The following is a 21,006-nucleotide window of genomic DNA, read 5'->3' on the forward strand; positions in this document are numbered from 1 at the left end:
TTGCGGTTGGTAATGCGAGTCCTAAAGAATCTCGAATAAGTCGCCGGGTATTAGCAATTCACGTTATCACGAATGCATAATGTTAATGACTGTTTGTTATATCGATCGTGCATTCATTCTTTAATCTTAATGTAGCGAAATCGAGATAGGAAGGAAGGTCGCACGCTTTCCGGGTTCTAAACCTTCGCGTTAAAATATGATGAATCGCAGTTTCGTTGAACAGGTCCTGAAATTCCACAATGATGAATTGTCGGACGACCGCAATGCAGTGATAAGCCTTAAATTATGTATACGGCTTATTAATGATCCCATTGTCTGTATTAGACATTTTGTCGTGCTCGATATTACCATAGACTTGTCGAGTCGACGGTAATAGTCAATGCAATAATGTGAAATAATTAAACTAACATAATTCTCTCGTTTGCAATCGAGAAGCTGTCAATAATTGTTACTATTCATTATCACACTTTTGTCAAAACTACTAGTACTAACGCCTTTTAATCGAAGGCGATCGATAGCGGTAATTATCCATCCGACTGAATATTGGTTTACGTTTATTAACACAGATCGATGGGAGATACAAAGTAATTTATCCTTATTTACATTATAAAATGCTACTTATGTACACAAATCTCGAGATTTGAATTTCGGCAGAAAATATTTCTAAGCGAACATTCTTGACGACGGGAAGACATTGCTGATACGCGTGTTATCACAATAAAGCTGTTTTCATTCGAAAATTTTCCATTCAGGACGCGCGAACTTCATTCGCATTCAACGCGCAGCCAGTCGCGTCATTTGAGATAACTCAAAAATTTGATTCGCATCTGCTATGTACATTGTATTACATACTATACATGTACGTGAGCAACAGTGACGAGTCGCAGCTGCAGCGACGCGATCAATTTATGTAAAATGCAGTTATCGCATTGTCTCGAGTACATATTTATCTTCTATCTATTTCTCGCCTATTTCTCAATATGATTCCCACCTGCGGAATCGGAACGGTAATATCTGAAAATATTTATATATAGTTTCTCTTTTTCCTTTTTTCCTCGAAGGACGCATATTTCGTAAGGAACAAACAGGAGTTTCGAAATTTCACGCGTTTCTAAACTCATACAACATCTTTTCTTCTTCCTATTAAATACAAATGTGAAAATATACATAAGTATACGAATCGTAATAAAAAGGAATCGTAATAAAAAAGAATCGTAAGCCTTGCGTTAACATTACATGAGCATTACTGCGAGTAAAAGTCCCTATTAATCTACTCGAAATCCAAGTTAGATTTCAAAGACACTTATATAAAGTTCAGAATGTAATAAAAAAAAATCGAAAGAGTTAGATTTTTTTTCGTTTGATAATTTTCAGAGAAATAGAATAGCCAATTAGAATTGAAACTAATCTAATTCAATTAAATTCACAGTTAAATTTGTAATGTCAAATTATACTCAATTTAAGTTATATTATATACAATTTATTTCTATAGTCACCACTGCTCGCTCCTATCAAATATATCATTAATTTGACGAAAACAATTTAACTCAAGAAAACATTAAATTTGACACTTGAATTTAGTTTATTACTAAATACGTTAAAAAATAGGGATGATTTACTTTGAAATTAACCACAAAAATGGATTGATTTATATAGAACTTTGACATATATAGAAATTAAAATGTTGTTTGAGGATTGGATTATTTCCTTTGATATCTAGTGTTCTAATTGACGTTTTTACTTCTCTACCGTTGATCCTTAAAATTAATTGCAACAATCCTCCCCTCCTCTAATTGAGTAAATTTTAAGAGCTAGAGTAATGCTTCATTTTGTCTTTTCCTCAATCTAAAACTGTCATTGATGATTGGATACAGACGTATGCATTATTTGATTTTGACAGCTTCAGTATCACACAATTCCGAAGGAAAGAATAATCGTAGAGAGAAAAAAAGAGAGGGGGGAGGGGGAGGAGGGAGGGACAGAGAGAGAAAGGAAATGCGTCAGCATGTCGAAAATCAGGGTCGCGTCTCTCAGAATATTCACTTGCTCTCCGCTTCCGTGGCCACATTTACGCTCTTCCGCGATCTTATACTCGATCTTTGTGCTTCCGTGGCCGTATTCACGCTCTTCCGCGATCTTATGCTCGATCTTTGTATCATGCTGCTCCTCAGGGTCTCGCCGCGAATAGATGCTCTCATTGAACTTCGCAGACTGCTGCGTTCGAACGTCCGGAAGACAGCTACCGTCGGCACTTCCACGTCTACAGGTTTTTTTCTAAAAAGAAAATATATAAATGCGACTTTTTCTCAAGAAACAATGTGCTATTCTCTGCTAAAAAGAATTTCATTAGACAGAAAAGTGAAATTATAAAGGAAATTTATTCAATTTAAAACAGACGTTTAAAAAGAATTAGAAAAGAAGAATTTTTTAAAGGATAATATACTCTCTAAATCTCGTGAAGTGAAATCTCTACTCGAAGAAACTGAAAATTTCCTGTCTTGAAAAAAAGAGTGAAAATACGACCGCTGTTGTTCAAGAGTGACAAATTCATTCTTTTTAAAGTGAGATTTACTCTTTTGGAATGAGATTTACTTCGAAGGAGTGAAATCTCAATCCCTTTTTTGGATTGAGGTTCCATCTTGGTATTACAACCCAAAAACTTCCTTTGGAGTGAATCTCATTCCAAAAGAGTAAATTTTCCTTTTAAAAAAGTGAAAATCTGACACTCTTGAATAAGAGTAGCAGTATTTTCATTCTTTTTAAAAAAAGACGTGATTATTTCGTTAAAAAAAAATGCACCGGGTATCGTAAAAGTTTTGCAAAAATAATGTGAAAATATCATCTTCGATACATACTTCGAGAGACACGGCATATCCCATATCTTCTGATCTTTTCCGAAATCTTCGCCGTCTTGCAAAGTTTGTGGCAGATCTTTATCGAGTGTCTCGGGTAGCAGGAGCGTCAGAAGACCGCCCAGAACGCCTATGACGCCCAAAACCAATAATGGTAGAATGGGCGAAACAATATCCAGGTAAACGACAAAAGGCGCAAGTATGCTCGCGACGTATCCCATTATGTGGATCAAGGCAACCCCTTGAGCCCTCACAACAGTCGGCAACACTTCGGCTGCATATTGAAGACCAATGTTATACGAGATGTTGACCCAGAATCTACCAACGATCGCCAATGTGGCCGAATAAATATCTGAAATGGAAATCCGGAAAGAAAACTGCATAAAAACTGCATAACGATCCTGATGAAGACTATATGAATTAGTTGTAATTCCCCACAGTAATTTTAATCTTTTTAATTTTCAAAAATGTCTACAATTTTATTTTATTTCATGAATTCTTTAAAAAACCCCAAGTAAACAATTTACATTTAAAAAACATTTAACCGAAACGTTTTTATACTGCATTAAATAGACGTTATTAAATATACATTTATCAAATCGTCAAAATGTTTCGTATAAAAACGATATTTTAAGTTAGAAAAAACCATTTAATATACGTTACAAATATCTTACAACATTTTTTAAATTATTTTAAACAAAAATCCTTTTATTAAGTAGATTAAAAACGTATCAAGTTTTAAACTTTTTCCATTTATTTCACGATTTCTAACGTTATTAAACGTATTTTAAACGTAAGTGTATTATTTGGAACATTACTGCCTCGGACTACTGCCAGGATTCTAGTTTACTAGGTAAAAAGAAAAGTAATTCAGCAGCACTCACTGTTTGAAACCGCGCTTGCCCAAATGCTGAAAATTCCGGAAATTACCATGGTACCACAAGCCAACCATCGTCTACCCCATCGATCGAGAACGAGAGTAAGGAATGTGTCGGCGGGTAGTTCGGTAAACGCAGCGATGGTAAACGTTACAAAGACGTCGAGCCCGAGATTATTCACGTTTCTTACGTGACCATCGAATACCAGCGATATCGCCATCCTGCATTACGGGACATAATCGATATATATAGATAAGGAACAACCTTACCACATTCTTTGTAGTCATTGAATAACAATTAGCCATTAAATAAAAATTCGACGTTAGACACATTTTCTTTTACAAGTTATACAATACTAAAATATTTGTTAAACGTTATTTATTAAATGTTTTTTCAATTTATCAGCTTTAGAATCTATTAAAATTGAAAAAACACATTTTTATTATGTCAATAACTCACCATATAATGATGAGGAGAATCGTAATATTCCGCAAACGTGGACTTTTAAATAGATCCACCACGGAATAAGTCTTATCCGCTTCTTGCTCTTTGCACACCCTGGCGCAGGTTTCCTATTACATCAACAAACAGTCATTATAATTTAACGTAAATTTTTCTTGTGATTTTTATCGTGATACCATTTTTTTTTTCTTTAAAATACAAGAGAAAATCAACGATCCTTACGCGGAACTGTTGATAGACGTTCTCGGGTACTTTCGTGCCGTTGATGCGTTCAAATTTACCCAGGATTCTAATGGCCTTCTCCACTTGATTTTGACTGACAAGCCACCTCGCGCTTTCCGGTACCAACCAGGGTGCCGCCACTGCCAGAGCCAGAGGAACAGATATTGCGATGCAAGTCATCCTCCAGTCGGCCAGGAAATACGCGATCCAAGGTAAAATACAGGCGGCGAACGTGAAAAAGAGAGCTATCGACATGTTCGCCACGAAAGTGCGCCATTTCGGTCCCACATATTCCAACACTGAAAAGAAGAGATGTTTAAAAGATAAATTAATAATATGGCTTACTTAGATTATAAATTAACTTACTTAGAATAAATAAATAGAAGGGCTACGAGCCAGTTAAAAATAAATTAAGAACATTTAATATTCCGAAATAAATATAAAGAAATACAATAACAATGTTTATACAATAAAAACGTTTCAACGCCGATCGGGTCATTCTCAATGTTAAGACGCATTTAAAAAATTATAATATTACATAAGTTATCGGATTCTCAAATCAAAAATATAATATTACATAAGTTATCTAACTAACTATTCTATTCACCAATAGTTTTTCAAAGAGAAAAAATTGAGCGATTTCTACATTACAAATTTCAATGGACCACACATATTTTTTTTAAATAAGATGGAACACAGGATGTTAATGTTAGAAAAATATTTAAAATGTCGTTCAGATGTTCCATCCGATATGTATTAACATTTTTAATTTTACTAGATAACTTATGTAATATTGTATTTTTGATTTGAGAATCCGATAACTTATGTAATATTATAATTTTTTGAATGCATCTTAATATTGAGAATGATCTGATCAGCGTCGAAATACGCCATTTGTTATTGTATTTCTTTATATTTATTTCGGAATATTAAATTCTTAATTTATTTTTAATTAGCTCTTCTATTCATCGTAGCTTTTCTATTCATTTATATATATTTAGAAAAATATTTAAAATGTCGTTCGGAACTCCAACAGTACAAAACTTACAGCAATATTAAACATTGCAGTAATGTTGCTGCAAGTTTTGTGCCGTTGAGATACATTTCAATATTTGCAAAGTGTTGGTTTCGAAATGTAACTACATGACGAGTAAATTATAACAAAAATATGTGTCACATTGATACAATCTGCATTAAATCACTGTATATTAATGACGTTTGTTTATGTAAGAATTTATTTCCTAACAAAAGTCATCTTGAACGCTTTCTTGTAGACAGTTGATTTAAAGTCTCGGAATAGATTTATGAGTCAATTATTACGTCACCACTAATGATATCCTTTGAAGCCTTGACCTTGCGCAAAGTCTGGGATGAAAACCGAGGAATGCATCGAGAAACCTCTTTTTCTCTCTTGTAATTTAGATAATTCTTGTTTGTTAATACAAAGAAGCCTAATATTTAAAGCAAACTCTTCAGTCAAACATGTCTTCGTATCATTATCGTAACAGCACGAATCCTCAAATATCAAATTACAAAATGTTTCCTGTTTGTTAGGAGGGTAGCATTACTACCGACTTACATTATCTTAACTAGATCGACAAGTCATTTTTTTAATGCACTACCTTCATGTTACCATCCATCTGTGAAGCGTAAAATTATCAGTGAACCGTCCTGTGTGTACTCAACGATGGTTGCAAGGCTATGAGATTCAGTATAAATTGATTTCAAAATGTGTCAATTGCACGTTCCGTGAATAATTTTCACATATCAGTATTTGACTAGCTCTTTTATTACGAACAAAGCTTATTACGAACAAAACAAACTCAGCCCAAGAAAATCAAAATGATTTTATTTTGACATCGTAAAAGTCAAAATGATGATTTTTTTGTTACAAAATTTAACTGTTTATGACGTTAAAAATCAAAATAAAGTTTGTTGATTTTTTGTTAATTTTTATGTGTTCCTTGAGAAATAGAACACAGAGTTAACATAATTAAGTCATAATGATATCATAAGACGTCATCATTTGCTTATGGACTTTCTCTTCATACCTAAGTCATTATCTCAGCTTTAAGCCGTAAGAAAATGACCAATCACAGTCGAATGTGAGAAGAATAATCGACTATGATTGATCATTTTTTTACGCCTTAAGATTTAAAGCTGAGGTAATGACTTGTAGAAAGTCAATTAAAAATAAACTTATAATTGACAAATAAAATAATAACAATGTCCTTATGATATTGTTATGATTTCTGTGTTCTACTTAAAAATGATATTTAATTAGTTAACAAATTGTTTGCATTGCTTGCACTTTTTGCATTCAGAATCTTTTCTTTCTCTCTCTTCAAATCGAAATGTATATTTATCTCGTTTTAATTATAAAAATTTTAGCGGATTTCAAGCAACGCGAGTAGACTTGTGTTAAATTTTATAATTTTACGATTTCTGTAATAATAGCTTGCAGTACGAAATTCCGCGAGAAATTTAATAGAAATACGAAGCGATTTTACAATCTCCTTCGTCCTTCAAAGCAAATTGATCAAATTCCTCATAACGAATAATTTCACGAAAGACAATGAGATGCGAAAGACTTGTCAATTTATGCCTCTTTTACAAGCGGACAAACAGCATTTTATGGTATGTATTTCTGACATTAGCCACGCTTCCACCGACGAGATCGGCGAGATCGGCGAAACGGAACTAGCAAAACTCGCCACGTCGAGTGCAATAACCGTGACTTCATGAGTCAAACCGGGCGAGCTTGACCTGGTAGCTGAATCCAGCAATCGTAATCGGCCATGACTCGACAGTCGCTCGAAGACTCGATTCGGACAGACCGACAATCACTCGCGGGCCAGATTACCGGTTATCAAGGATAATCGCTAAGCAGCGATAATCGGATGCGGATGATTGCGCAAGAAGGGACGAGATATGCAGAGATCTTATCTCCTTTTTCGCGGCGCAATCGTATTAAGATGGATAAAGATATACACACATAATTGTCCGCAAATCAGTCTGCGTACAGAACTCTTGTGAAGACGTTTTAATGACGATTTAATCAACTTGATTACAATTGCGATGAAATAACGACGATTGTAACGCGATAACTGACGGGGTTAAGGTTGACGTAACGGTTTGATGAATACAAGGAGATGCGTTTTTAGCGTATGGCATTGTTTCGCGTTGTTTGAAATTGGGATAACCATGCACGTGAGAAGTTTGTCTATGAAAAGGAACGCGTTTCTCGTTAGTAGCTAATTAATAATAAGGTGGAAGGGAATGCTGATTTTAAAAACTGATCACGATTCCGGCCTGGAATTCCACAGAACCTGTTTGACGGCAACGCAACAAAGAATTAATTATAGTCGCTATAAAGATCTAATTGTAAACTTCAATAGACGGCGAGAGTTTAAAAGGCGAAGCTACCATTGTGTCTCAGCAGAAATTACGTAAATAATTGCGTAAAATAAATGTTAATTTATTAGTCCTTAATTAGTATATAATTCTAGACTAATGGAATGTAGATGCAATTAAGATTGATCGTAGAATTTAGCAGTCTTGATTTTTTAACGATAAAATTTTATGTTATTATATAATATTTAATATTGTATAATATATATATTATATTATTGACCGTCTGAAGGCTATATTATATATACTATATATTAATACTTTTTATACTATATATAATATTAATGTCCCTTCTAAATAATTCAAAACAAACACTCTCTTGAGCCTTTAGACTGTTTGTTTTGAATTATTTGAAAGAGGCATCAATATAACTGTACAAAATAATTGTATAATAATATTTAATATTGCCTAAGGACCATCTATTGTAGAATTTATTACCCAATCAGCAGAAAATATTTTTTAAACGTTATCCAAACGTTTATTTCTCGTTAACTTTACTTTTTTTACGAATCGTTTTCAAAATTACATTAATTTAAAGTTTATTTAATATTTATTATTTTACATTAATTGTTCATTTGGAATAAAGGTTTGAAAAACATTTTTTAAACGTTTACTCAACGTTTATTAAATATTTATTTTGCATTTATTATTCATTTGAAATAATGGTTCAAAAAAACATTTTTTAAACGTTTATTAAGCATTTATTTCACATTAATTATTTATTTCAAATTATGGTTTGAAGTAACACTTTTTTAAACGTGAATATATTTTAGAAGAGGCTCAATATAGCCTCCAGACGATCAACAATATATTATATTATGCAATATCAAATGTGTATTATTTCGTCAACGAAAAATTGAGACTTTTCCCTTTTCTTTATTAGCCTTTAACTGTGCGTCACTTATATCTTGCCGCAACGCGTGCGGTTTCTTCGACTTCCGAAATCGTATAAAAGGAATAGCTTATCATCAATGAGGAAGCAATTATTACGTCGGAAGAAAAGGAAGTCTCTGTGATTAACGCGCGATAAATTGAAAAGACGCAATAGGGATTTACGAAATGATTGAATTCTACAAATTCAAGTTCTCGTTTCTAAAAGAACGGAATATACAAAGTTAATGTGGTCCACAAAATGAGTAATAATAATGGATTAAAGAGTAGGTAGTAGCATAGAAATAAATTGATCATAGTTAATTATGATCCTCACATTCAACATGATTGGTTTCTTCGCCTACTCGTTAATTCATTACTGTTATTGCCTATTGTAGACCACGTATAGGAAATCCACAATACATACGTACCCAGTATGTACATCATGGTGAAACAATTGTCGAAAGCGAAGCCGACGAAGAATCGGCACAGTGCGAACTCCCAGAAACTTCCAGCCAGGACGGTTGCGACGCCCGCCAGAAAACCGGTGACATTGGCACCGACCAGCGCCGGTATTCTGCCATATCTGTCGGCGATCCATCCGAAGATCAGGCCACCGAAGATCGCGCCGATGAAGAAGACGCTCTGGGCGGTCGTCGGTAGCGCACTGTGCTCGCATACCCATCCCAACTGTAATAAAAATGAGAATTGATCGAATATAATTCACTTCTCGATATCAACTCACAAATGCTCGAAAGTGAAGTCTGCCAACCGCGATTAAACAAACGCTGTAAAGCAGAGATCGGTAAACTGAAGACGTTCGTTTTTTTGTTGTTGTTGTAATTATTATATTATTATTAACATAATTATAATATAATCACGCAATAATAATTATATATTAATATCTTTATATAATAACATAACAATATAATGACATAATAATAATAATTATTTTATACAATATTATATTATTATATTTGAATATAGTAAATAAAAAAAATTTATATTTTCCTTCTTGTTATATAATATCCTCAGTTTTATTTCCTGATTGGCAAAACCTAAAATACTTGTCTACACTTAAACTACTTAAAGGATAAGATTTGTCGATGGCTCTCATTATAGCTCATTTCCATGCTAAGAAGAAGGTGATCACGTGCGAAGGTCGACGCAGGTGGAACCGGGAACGTCTTTTGAAAGACAAAGGCTTCCGAATCTGCTCAGCAGTACAATCCAATTTCTAGGTGACGCAGGAATTCAATGAGCACGAGGAGTTGCTCAATTCCGCGGCGCAATCGCGAGTGTAAATTGTATTGCTCTTTACATACTCTCGACTCGTCCTTGCCGCGCGAGTACACGTGGTGCGAGTTCGCGTGACAAGGCGGCATAAACATCGGTTGCACACCGATATGCGTGCCAAGTATATATGACTGTCTTTCGGCTGTCGAGTGGCGAGTGTGCTCGTTACGTTGAATACGTATACTCCATAACTCACCATTCGCTCATTACCAACGCACCACACTCAAGCCACCTTGGGACATCTAAATAGTGCTGCGAATGCTTGTAATGAGCGAATCGTCGTTCACAGAGAGAAGAGCATCGTTCCTCCGGTGATTCCAATTAATTTTCGTTCTCCACTCCTTCCTTTTGTCCATCTTAAAGCTTAGTTGTAAATGGTTGTAAAAATTGAGTAAATTGATCAATTACAGTCGAATATGAGAAGAGTACCGATTGTGATTGATCAATTCTTATAACTATTACTTATAACTGTGCTTTTACAGTAGAATGGGCTTTACCTCAGTCGCCACGGTCTCGTAGGGAATGTCAGTAAAATTGAACTCCCAACCGTTCGAGCAATCTTTCGTCGGCCAGCTCGGATTCGCTTCTCTGATCCCGTTTAACAGAACTTCAGTGTAATTCACGTCGTACATGCTGCACTTGGAATAGCCATCCTCCCCAACTGGTATCGCCAGGGCGATCCTGAAAAATGACAAAATAAAAATATCCATCCGTGTCATGGGCAGAAATTAACATAAATGTGGGAGGGTCTGATAAGACGGCTGATATAATAATAAGACATTCATAAGACAGTAAATGTCAAGCGTTGACCTAATAAAATGTCAGTAGCAGGAGGGACTGTATCTTACAGGAAATCGAAAACGATTATAAGCCAGTAATTTAGATCACGTATAAAGGTCTCCAATTATCGAGTGCGTGCTAATAACGCATGCAATCTGACCTTAGGGTAAGAGTTACACGAACGAGCGGACGCATTCGACGTCGATTGCAATGAATGTACATTTTTCATCCTTGATAGATGTACGTTCGCGCGAGAACGTCTCTCTAACATTCTGCACGAGTTAGTAACTGGCTGAGCAAAAATATTAAAGTTATGACATTGGATCGTAAATCTGCGAATATATGTGCATCTTATCTTCTCTTTCAGAAAAAATTGCATACTTAGAGTCATTCCGTTTTAAAATATTCTAATTAGAAGCACCTGAAATAGCTTTCTGATGTTAGAATGTTAAAAATATAAAACAAAAATATAAAACAATTTTTCTCTTAAATCTTTTATGTAAGATATTTCCGATAAACGTCAATGGTTGTGCCATTTAAAGTTATTTTTATCTTTTAGAGAAATATTGGAATATTAATGGGTTTTCAATAATCGATTATGAAAATTGCTTCGAACTTTGTAAATTAAGTTTTAAGATTATGAATAAATAATACAATCACAATTGCTTTGAGATAAGTCTTTGTATAGAATTTTAATTGGAAGCTTAATATTATTTAATATGCAAACGGTTTTAGTATTAATATATAAAATATTAATAAATAAAAAGATTTAAATAAACAAATATTTACTGCATACATATATATATATATTACAAATAAGCAAAATTCGCCATCAAATTTTCTCTAAGAAACTCGTAGGCTTTGCAGAACGGTCCATACAATAATCTTATCCAATATTATCTATCCATATAATATAATATTAACTGTCCATTGTCTAAAATTTTTAGAGTAAATCCCTCTAAAGAATGAAATCTTACACTTAAAGATTGAGCCATTCTTTTTCAAGACTCAATTATTACTCTTTACAGAGAGATTTTACTCCAAAAAATTTAGACAGCATAAAAATATTTTTTCTTGACATTTTGTATGTTTAATTTTTTAAATAATTTATATATATATATATATATATATGTGTGTACTATGTAAATAAATAAAATTTAGTTTCAGATATTCTTCAAATTCAAAGACGAAATCTGCTTAATTATGCGAATCTCTTTTGTATAATGATTATGAATTATCTATAATGAAACTATCTTTCCTCTTGTGCGTCTGGTTTTAATTTTTATTTATAATCTCTATTCCAATCAAACATGTGTCATATCGTAGTTTAATTGTAATTGATTAGAATATAATGATTTTATTGTGTAATATTTTGATTTTTTAATATATAAAAAAAATCATTTTTTATATATTAAAATCGTTAGTTTAGACTCTTACATGTCATGTTATTATATTTATTTTTTATTAATATCAAGTGTTCTTTTTTATTATTATTAATCTCTATTCCGCTATCTATTATATAATCACGCGATTAAACAATATAGATTGAAAGGCGCATCATGTCTTGTTTAAGATCCGTCTCTTTATCGGCCATGTGCAATAAATGTGGTATTAGCACAGCGTTATGTCGAAAGGCTTACACAGGTATTTTTCACGTTCACGCTCTCATTGCTTACACGAAGGTTTCGTGCAAATTTATTATTCATTATCCACGAATACTCGTGCCGGTCTCTGGGCAGCCAAAAGGCGTTGTATAAATACATGCTTTATTGATTTTCCAATTACCGCTATAACAGTCACAAAAACAGTTCGAGCGTAACAAATTCTGTATGCAGTTTACCGAATAGATTGTCGTAAATATAATAATGACGGAAAAATTTCAAGTGAGGTAAGAGTGCGTTTTCTCATCACACTTCACTGTAACTTGTGAAAAATGTATTCTCATTAAAGCGCTACGCCATTAGCAGCACTTTATAAAAGCTTATGTGTGGGATAATGGTTTATCGTGAATTATATCTCCTTCACTAATCTTCTCGAAGCAAAGTGTCGCGAACATGTTAAAAATGTTTTTTCCACTCCATTTGATACGAACGTCAATCGGTCTATTAATTATACGGATCAGCGGATAAAGTGACGTATATTGGCTTTATCATTTGGAAACAATTGAAAGTGTAATAATAATTAATTGACACCATTTTGGCTTTAATTAAATTAAAACGAAGTTGTTACGAATGTGGCTTCGAAGTTATCGTATGACGTCAAACTTTTGAGATATTCTAATCTAAAAGTGCCAAAAAATGAGTTATTTAATCATTTTCAACGATCTACAAAACGTCTAACAATTTTTTTTCGGCATCTAGATGGATGTTACATTAAAGTATTATTCTTACCCTTTCCAACGCATTCGATTGCTATGACTTTTTTTAGGTCAACTTTTTTTAATCAACTTTATTGATGCAAAAAGTCGTATGGGTCTTCTACAATAAGCCATTAGTCATAAATCAGAAGCTAAAAATTGACCAATCATAGTCATCAATTTTTAATCTGACTTCTGATTTATGATTAATGGCTTATTGTAGAAGGCCGATTAGATTGTTTTCCAGATTTTTTAAAGACTTGGTAGAATCGTAATAAACAAACTTTTAACGCATATATCTGAGAAAAAAATGTTTCATATATAATTATATATATATAAAATTGACATATTTTATGTACAATTATATACAATTATATATAAAATATGTTCATATATATACATTTTTTCCCGGGTAATGTTTAAATGAATTTTTCTCAAACCCAAGCTCTTCCATATTTAAAAGTCTTCACAAAAATGACACTTTAATGTAACATTCTGTCTGGATACTGAAAATAATTAAAGTCATAGACGGTTTTAGGATCACAAATAATAGGAAATTGCGAGTATTTTCCGTTTCTCTGAAAAACATCTCACTGATCATCATCACTATGTCTATAATTTTGTCTATTTCTTCGACTGCTCTGAACCAATGTAACATCTCCTGCATATCTGAAGAAAGCTCAATCGTGAGACCGAAACATGTTATACATAGTATATATATAATTTTTAATCAATTATAGAATATTATATTATACATATTTTTCATTTGTTTTTTCATGTTTTAAAATATTGGTTTTTATTTGACTCTTGTGCCCTGTATACTTTCGATATTGTTTTTTAAATTAAGAGTTCTTCGTTCTCGTAAAAATTTATTTAATAGAAAATTAATTAATCCTAGTCGAATATTCTTTTTATATTTGACTGTAATTGATTTCCTACGACTTAAGACTTCACGACCGTTCCCAACTTCTATGACGATCCTTTAAACATTTTATAGAAAATAGTCAAATATAAAAATATCATGTTTATACCTTTAATTTAGAAGATCTCAAAAACTTGACGTGATACGACATTTCCGGGACCATATTTGTAATCAGCGCATCAAACTCTACCAGAAACAACTTCGTTTACTTATTGGAGGTCAACAAAAAGAGGTGAATTTTTGTCGACTAGTGTAATAAGTTAACGCGGAGTCTTGCTTGATGTCTGTGTGCATTTTTTATGAATTTCTGCAAAAAAACTGGCATCAACCGATCATTTATCTCGTCATTAGGCTGACGTCAGAGAGATAGAAGCAGGCTATTAGACTAGCTCGCAGATATATTACTAATCGCGCGATTCTTGTCGCGCCGAATCGTGCAATCGAATTGTGGCTGCGAAGGTCTTGACGTCGCGTCCGTTTCCATACTTTCCCTGACTGACGTACATTATTACTAACACCGATACGCTTGCGCGCCGTAGTTTCCGTTCTTTCGCGATCGCCGAAGATGAAAAATCGCCGATACTCGCCGTCGACAAACGTGAAAAAAAAAAAATACATTGGCGAGACAGAATAGCCGAGAATAGCGTTACAGCATACGCGTTTATTTCCTCTTTCTTTTCTTTTTATTCCTTTTTATTTAAAAAAAATCCATGAACTATGCGTGTTTACTCCAAGAGCAACATAACGGATCGTTAGGAGTGCTTTTACGAGTCATTAGCGCATTTATGTCGCATTATGTCGTTACAGCCAGAATTGCGTACGTCGCAACGAATAGACAAGCTACGTAAATACGAATATATCCACATGTAATGCCCTGCACTTTAAACAATCTATAAATTGTGTCAGAATTTAGAATGAAATTATTTACAGTGATTATAGTTTAGATTTCGCGTAATACAAAAGACATTTAAAGATCAAAAATGCAATCATATATAAAACATATCTTTTATATAAAGTTTTAAAAGTAATTAGATTTTATTAGATTTATGGTTTAAAGATATTCAAAGTAGGGTGGTCGATCAGAACATCTCAAAAAATTTTGCATAATTATATTTATATATTATATTAAAGTTAAATGGTAAGCTATACTTTTTTGAGATAAAGAAATCTAAAAATTATGAATTATTTTAAGATTTCTAGGCATCTGAGCAATATTATTTAGAGTCTTTTACAGAACAAAATTTTAAAGAAAACTATATCTGGAGTGCTCACTTTTATCTACTTAAAATGTATAATATATATTTTTATATGTATAACGTATATAATGTATATAATGTATATAACGTATATAATGTATAACATAAATTATAAGCAAAATTCTGTTCTGAAATCTGATGGAAATTAACGACTGCTTAAGGTAAATTTAAATAAAATTATTGTGGCCTCTCTATGTTTCTTTGTTTATCTCGGAATCATTAAACTGTCTATCTCGGTACAGATAGCAAATTAAAAAAGTCTCTCTAATTTAAAAAAAAAAAGATTCTAAATGATTGAAAAAAGGCTGAAGAATAACTCTAAACTAGGCAATATACAATTATGTAATAAATAATTTATGTCTATAATAGCATCATGTTAGTATAATTCATAAAAACGCGCTGACCAAACAATGGAAAAATATATAGCAAATCGTAGGCCGTGAATCACTGATTCTACGTATTCCGGGTAATTCGAATGTTCATATATTTGTTCGTGCGAACAATTTTACCGCGCAAGAGAATAGTCTCCGCGGAATACCGGTAATCGTGAGTAGAATAAAATCTGCTCGGATTACCATAAGAAAAGAAGTTTAAAGATACAATCGACAAAATCGCAGACGTAAATTACGGTCCTTGAGTTATTAAAAAGAAAAATAATTGGAAGAGGAAGAGAGAGGTGTTTATGGAAATGCAGCTTGCATAAGCATAATGAAAAAACAAAGTAATATTTAAAACTATAAAACCTATTATCGCAGACGCTTCTAATGAAAAGTTTCTTCTCCTATTGAATCAACGTCATGTGTGTCACTATAAAAGGACTATCTGTATCATTGCGCATTTACAACACGCTCTATTATTCTTTATCGAAGTTAGAATGTGCGTTCATAATTTTATCGAGAAAACCCGTTTATCCCACATTGTGATCTAAGAGTTTTATCACTTAATAGGAATCATATAATCTTTTTAAATATTTTCATTGCACTAATCTGTCATTAATTGGTAAGTAAACGATTATCACGATGCATTTTAGCCATTTCACATTTTGTGTTAAACAAGTATGTAGTGATAAGAGAGGAGATACGAGACTATATAAGGTAAATTATCATTCGATGACCTTTTTTAAGTGTTACATATTCATTCTGTGATTTATGTACGAACCATATCTGCAGAAAATTGTGAATTTTCAACGAGTTTATGTAGAATAACATCAAATAATTAAATATATGTTAAAATAATTCACGCACAAAAAATGATGAAAATCATGAAAATCATATTCGCACAAAATTGTGAATTTGAAGCGTTAAGTTTTGAAGAGTTAAGAGTTAAGAGAGAGTAGATAAGATTTGGCTTAGTGCCGAGACACTATCGTGTCACTCCTGATATTTATAACACGTCCAAACAATCACGTGCCAAATAATAAAGCGTGAAACAATGTTATCGAAATAATTTACGCGCGAAGATAATGAAAATCATAGAAACTAAACTTCGTGCAAAATTGTGAATTTTAAACGAGTTATGTATAATAGATAAATAATTCATTACATGCTCAAATAATCATATAAATAATAGTAAGATAAAAGAAATATTCAAATACATGTTAAAATAGTTTAAGCAAAAAATTAAAAGTAGTAGTAATCATCTAACTAGTAACATACTCGTACAAAAAAAAGCATGTAATTCTTCTATCAAACGTTTATTATGATAGTATTGTATAAAGAATGAGTTGTTATACAATTCACTTAACGATAAAATCTGCTTTGCAGTAGATTACTATTTAAACATTTTTTTTCTAATGCTAAAGCGCGAAAACGCGACGATGCTTTCAATGTCCACCTACCTTTCATCATGTTCGATTCTACTTTGTATTATTTCTGAACATGTCATTTTTATATCATTCACTGAGTTTATACCATATATTACCTTCTTTTGTCTCTTTATAATTTTAATTTTCTTAAATTTTCTTTATTTCTTTTATATTATATCATTATCGCTTTAATTTCTTTGTTGATAATTCTTAAAGGACAGTCCTAAAACAAACACTATTTATTTACCTTTCTTCAACCGTGAGATCCTCTAATTCCGGCACACGGCACCAGTGCTCCTCCGGCACGAGAGTGATGAATATTTGTGAGAAATATACCCAGGCGACGAAGAAGGCAAACGGTATCATCAGCACAAACAGGATCCTCTGATAAGTGCCGAATTCACCTACGTGCGGTAGCAGGTCGTCAAAGTCTATGTCTTTGGGCTGCTCCTGGTCATCCTGATCGTCATCGCTCTTGCGACCCTTGACGGTGGAAAGTCCGTCGGACGAAGCCGAGGTCGACAGACCTCCATCGGGGCTCGCGTCTTGCGGGGACAAGTCCCCGGTGGAAACCCCGGCGGACGCCGGAAACTTCTCCTGCGGCGGCATGTCGCTGTCAACCGAGACCTCCGAAGTTCCGCGGGAAAAAATAGGAGGTAACAGTTTCTTCGTGCTACGAATCGGATCCAGCCTTCGGGATGCTGCGCCACGCGCGCACAATTAAGACGCCTGATCCGCGCGGCGCGGCAGAACGAAATACTTAATATTAAACAGAAGCACTTATATATTAAGAAACTCCTTCCCAGCTTCCGCTCGGTGACAGCGAGAAAACTCTCTGTTCTACGTCCTGGAGAACATGCCGGAGAATGACTCGTTATCACCGCGCGCTACCACCTCGAGCACTTTCGATCGCGATAACCGAACCGGCGAAGCTGATCGGCTCGTTAGACGGTCGTTTGATTAAACGTGCACATCGTGAGAGTGTATCGCGAGACCTCGGAAAAATCGAGGCTAATCCGAGGACGTGCAATAGATTAAAAAAAAAAAGGAGGCGAGGAAATCCTGAGACGAGAGACAACGACTGGAACGATCTGTTGCGTTCGTAGCTGGCTATATAGGCATCGACCGTGGGGTATATCCCCTCTCTCTTTCTCTCTTTCTCTCTCTCTCTCTCTCTCTCTCTTTGCTGCCGCTGTTACTGAACACAATTCAATGTTCTCCAAGTGTGGCATTGAACGCACCACGGATCATATCGATCGCCCTCGTCCATTACTGCTGTTGCTGCTGCTGCTGCCGATGTTGATGCTCGAACCACCGGAGTTGGCCTCTTCTCTTTTCTAGTATCGCGCACGTCCCATACAATGTGGACAAGCGGTGGATATTTTGGGATATTGATTGAACATCCCAGCTAACGTGTGATGTCTACTTAGAAATATATAGTAAAACACTACATAAGGATACTATAAATTAATCGCACGGGGTGTCGTAATAATGATCTTCCTATTTGTCGTTATAATCGTTTTCGTTAAGCACCAGGTTTTAGTTCTATTCTGAGAAGAATAGAGTACGTATTATGTAATATAAAACAATACATACAATATGGGAGCGAAGTTCCGAAAATTAATGATCCAAATAATATGTCAAATATATATATATATATATATATATATATATATATATATATTGTTTTTATATACATTTTCAGAGTCACAAAATATTTTCCATTTAAGTCCTTAATGACAATCTCGAAAGCAATCTAAAAAATACGCAATAATATGTCAGACAATCAAATCTGAGAGACAGGTTTTGCAAAATATCTACTACGGATTTATCGGTAGAATGTTAACAAAAATATAACAAGATGTACTAATTCATTTAACTGTAGACATCGGGAAGAATTTATCGTTACGAAACATTTAATTTAAATGACACATTCCATTTAAATTATAAAATAATAAATTTTAATCGATTTCTGTTGACAAGTTCCACTGATATATATTTAATGTAGATGCAGTCGATTTCAATGCGATTTTATTTGAATCGGCTAGCAAACTGCTAGCACAATTAATAATATTGTTAATTTTTTTGCCTGCTGGGTATAACACAGAAATGATTTGCGAAGTGTGTAATAATTATGCATAATAATAATTATATAAATTCCATACGGGCAAAAAATAGTTGCATAAATTACAATGCAAAGAAAAATATGATGTAAGATTCATGATAAAAAATATCATTGTTAAAGAGTTTATTTGAAAATCTGATTTTATGCAATAGAATATCACAATTATTTAATGCGATCATTTAGTGATTGAATTATTATTCTCAATCTTGTATTTTTCCAATTTCGCGATCTATTTGCCGATGAAGAATGTGCAGAATAATACAAATTTGCAAAAAAGTAAAGAGAAATATAAACGTCACTTTTATACAAACCAAATATTAAATCATTCCTCGTAATGTGAGTCTGTAAATTCCGCTTGATAAAGATATGATCTGTAAAATCCACTGTCATGTAGGATTCTATTCGCGTATAAACGTATACATTTCAGGTATATGTATACCTTTGTACTAGGGAACACTTATTATTTCCGCTTGCTTCGAGAAATATGAAACAATTGACCCGATGAGTCAATGAGACACATAGTGTTCGCAGAATTCTTATTGTTAATTGCAGCATTTATCTGATCAAATCGTGATTTTTATTTCGTTTCAATACAGTTTTCTATAATATTTTTATATAATTAACTTTATATAATTTTTTTATATACATTATATATATATATATTTTTTTTTTGTTTTTTATATATATTTTCAGAGTCACGAAATATTTTCCATTTAAGTCCTTAATGACAATCTCGAAAGCAATCTAAAAAATACGCAAAACAATCTTATCTGCACAATTGTCGCGATATCTCTCGAGAGGATCGTGTAGCATTAATTATTTATCATGGAATCGTAATGTCCATAATTAAATTGAAGAGGGAGGGTAATCGTTATAATATGAGATTGCTTTTGAAATATATGTGAAACAAAAATTATAATAAATTATAATAGATAAAACGAAATTAAAACAATATTATACAAAGAAACGCGTAAAATGATGTCTTATATCAAATAGATAAATTTTTACTCTTTAATTTATTATTCACTTATTTTTACAATTATTTATCATAATTTACGATATTTGTTAACAAAAAATACTGAAAATGCAATCTAAAAATATAAATTGTAACGGCAGCAGTTAAGAAGATTCTAAAGTAAAGTTTGAACTCCGAGATTGCTGCTTCATCAATAAAATGCGACACATCGACATATCTTTATATACTATCATATCAATATCTCACGTATAAATTTTTTTTTAGAATAATAGTCTTGACTAGACGTCTCTACATCTAGTTCTAAGAACTTCACGTTGTTTATTTGTGTAAACTACTAGTCTGTGGACCACAATTTTGTTTTACAGATTTAGAATTCCATTAAAGTAACATCGTGTTTATAACAGTAATTAGTATATTAACACATTAATCGCCAATTAATGATCTAACGCCTAATTTTTGAGTGACACTGTGTGATGATTACTGGTAACCGACGCTATTAAAATTTTTTTTTAAAACACTTGTAAAAAGAAATACTTAAAGGGATCTAAAATCGTTTTACTGATTAAACACAATAATTTTTGTATAACAATTATTTTTCCTCTTAGATTCGAAATTCCTTTTTCAGAATAAAAGTATACAAATTAATTCATATTATACGTGTCTATGAGGTGGAGTTTATGCAGAGAAAAAGATTGTTTAAGATCTACTTTACTATTAATCCAATATAATGAATATGGCATCAAAGCTGTTAATATCATAACATTTGCTTGATATATAAAAAGATTTACAATAATTT

At 33.0% G+C, this 21,006-nt stretch overlaps 1 protein-coding gene across 1 annotated transcript; it reads right to left on the minus strand.

The window, feature by feature from the left end:
* Positions 1-537: 537 nt before the first annotated feature.
* LOC105145744 (organic cation transporter protein) lies at positions 538-18,450 on the minus strand. Its single transcript, XM_087413154.1, has 9 exons — positions 17,357-18,450; positions 10,489-10,672; positions 9,127-9,385; positions 4,415-4,713; positions 4,190-4,302; positions 3,737-3,951; positions 2,856-3,204; positions 2,044-2,274; positions 538-1,014 (listed from the first exon to the last, which is right to left on the minus strand). The coding sequence occupies exons 1-9, from the start codon at positions 17,716-17,718 to the stop codon at positions 969-971; spliced, it is 2,058 nt and encodes a 685-aa protein (XP_087269280.1). The 5' UTR covers positions 17,719-18,450; the 3' UTR covers positions 538-968.
* Between the last annotated feature and the right edge of the window lie 2,556 nt (positions 18,451-21,006).

The sequence above is a fragment of the Acromyrmex echinatior genome, chromosome 14, assembly GCF_024713525.1.
Source record: "Acromyrmex echinatior isolate Ae372 chromosome 14, ASM2471352v2, whole genome shotgun sequence".
Classification (NCBI taxonomy): domain Eukaryota; kingdom Metazoa; phylum Arthropoda; class Insecta; order Hymenoptera; family Formicidae; genus Acromyrmex; species Acromyrmex echinatior.

Bases quoted from the DNA above. Each gene is read 5' to 3' on its own strand.
- LOC105145744 (XM_087413154.1), bottom strand. From the start codon at position 17,718: ATGCCGCCGCAGGAGAAGTTTCCGGCGTCCGCCGGGGTTTCCACCGGG. The intron at 2,275-2,855 runs GTATGTATCGAA...TTTTCTTTTTAG, and splicing joins GATATGCCGTGTCTCTCGAA to AAAAAAACCTGTAGACGTGG. The intron at 1,015-2,043 runs GTGAATATTCTG...AAATATTTTCAG, and splicing joins GCCACGGAAGCGGAGAGCAA to ATATTACCGTTCCGATTCCG.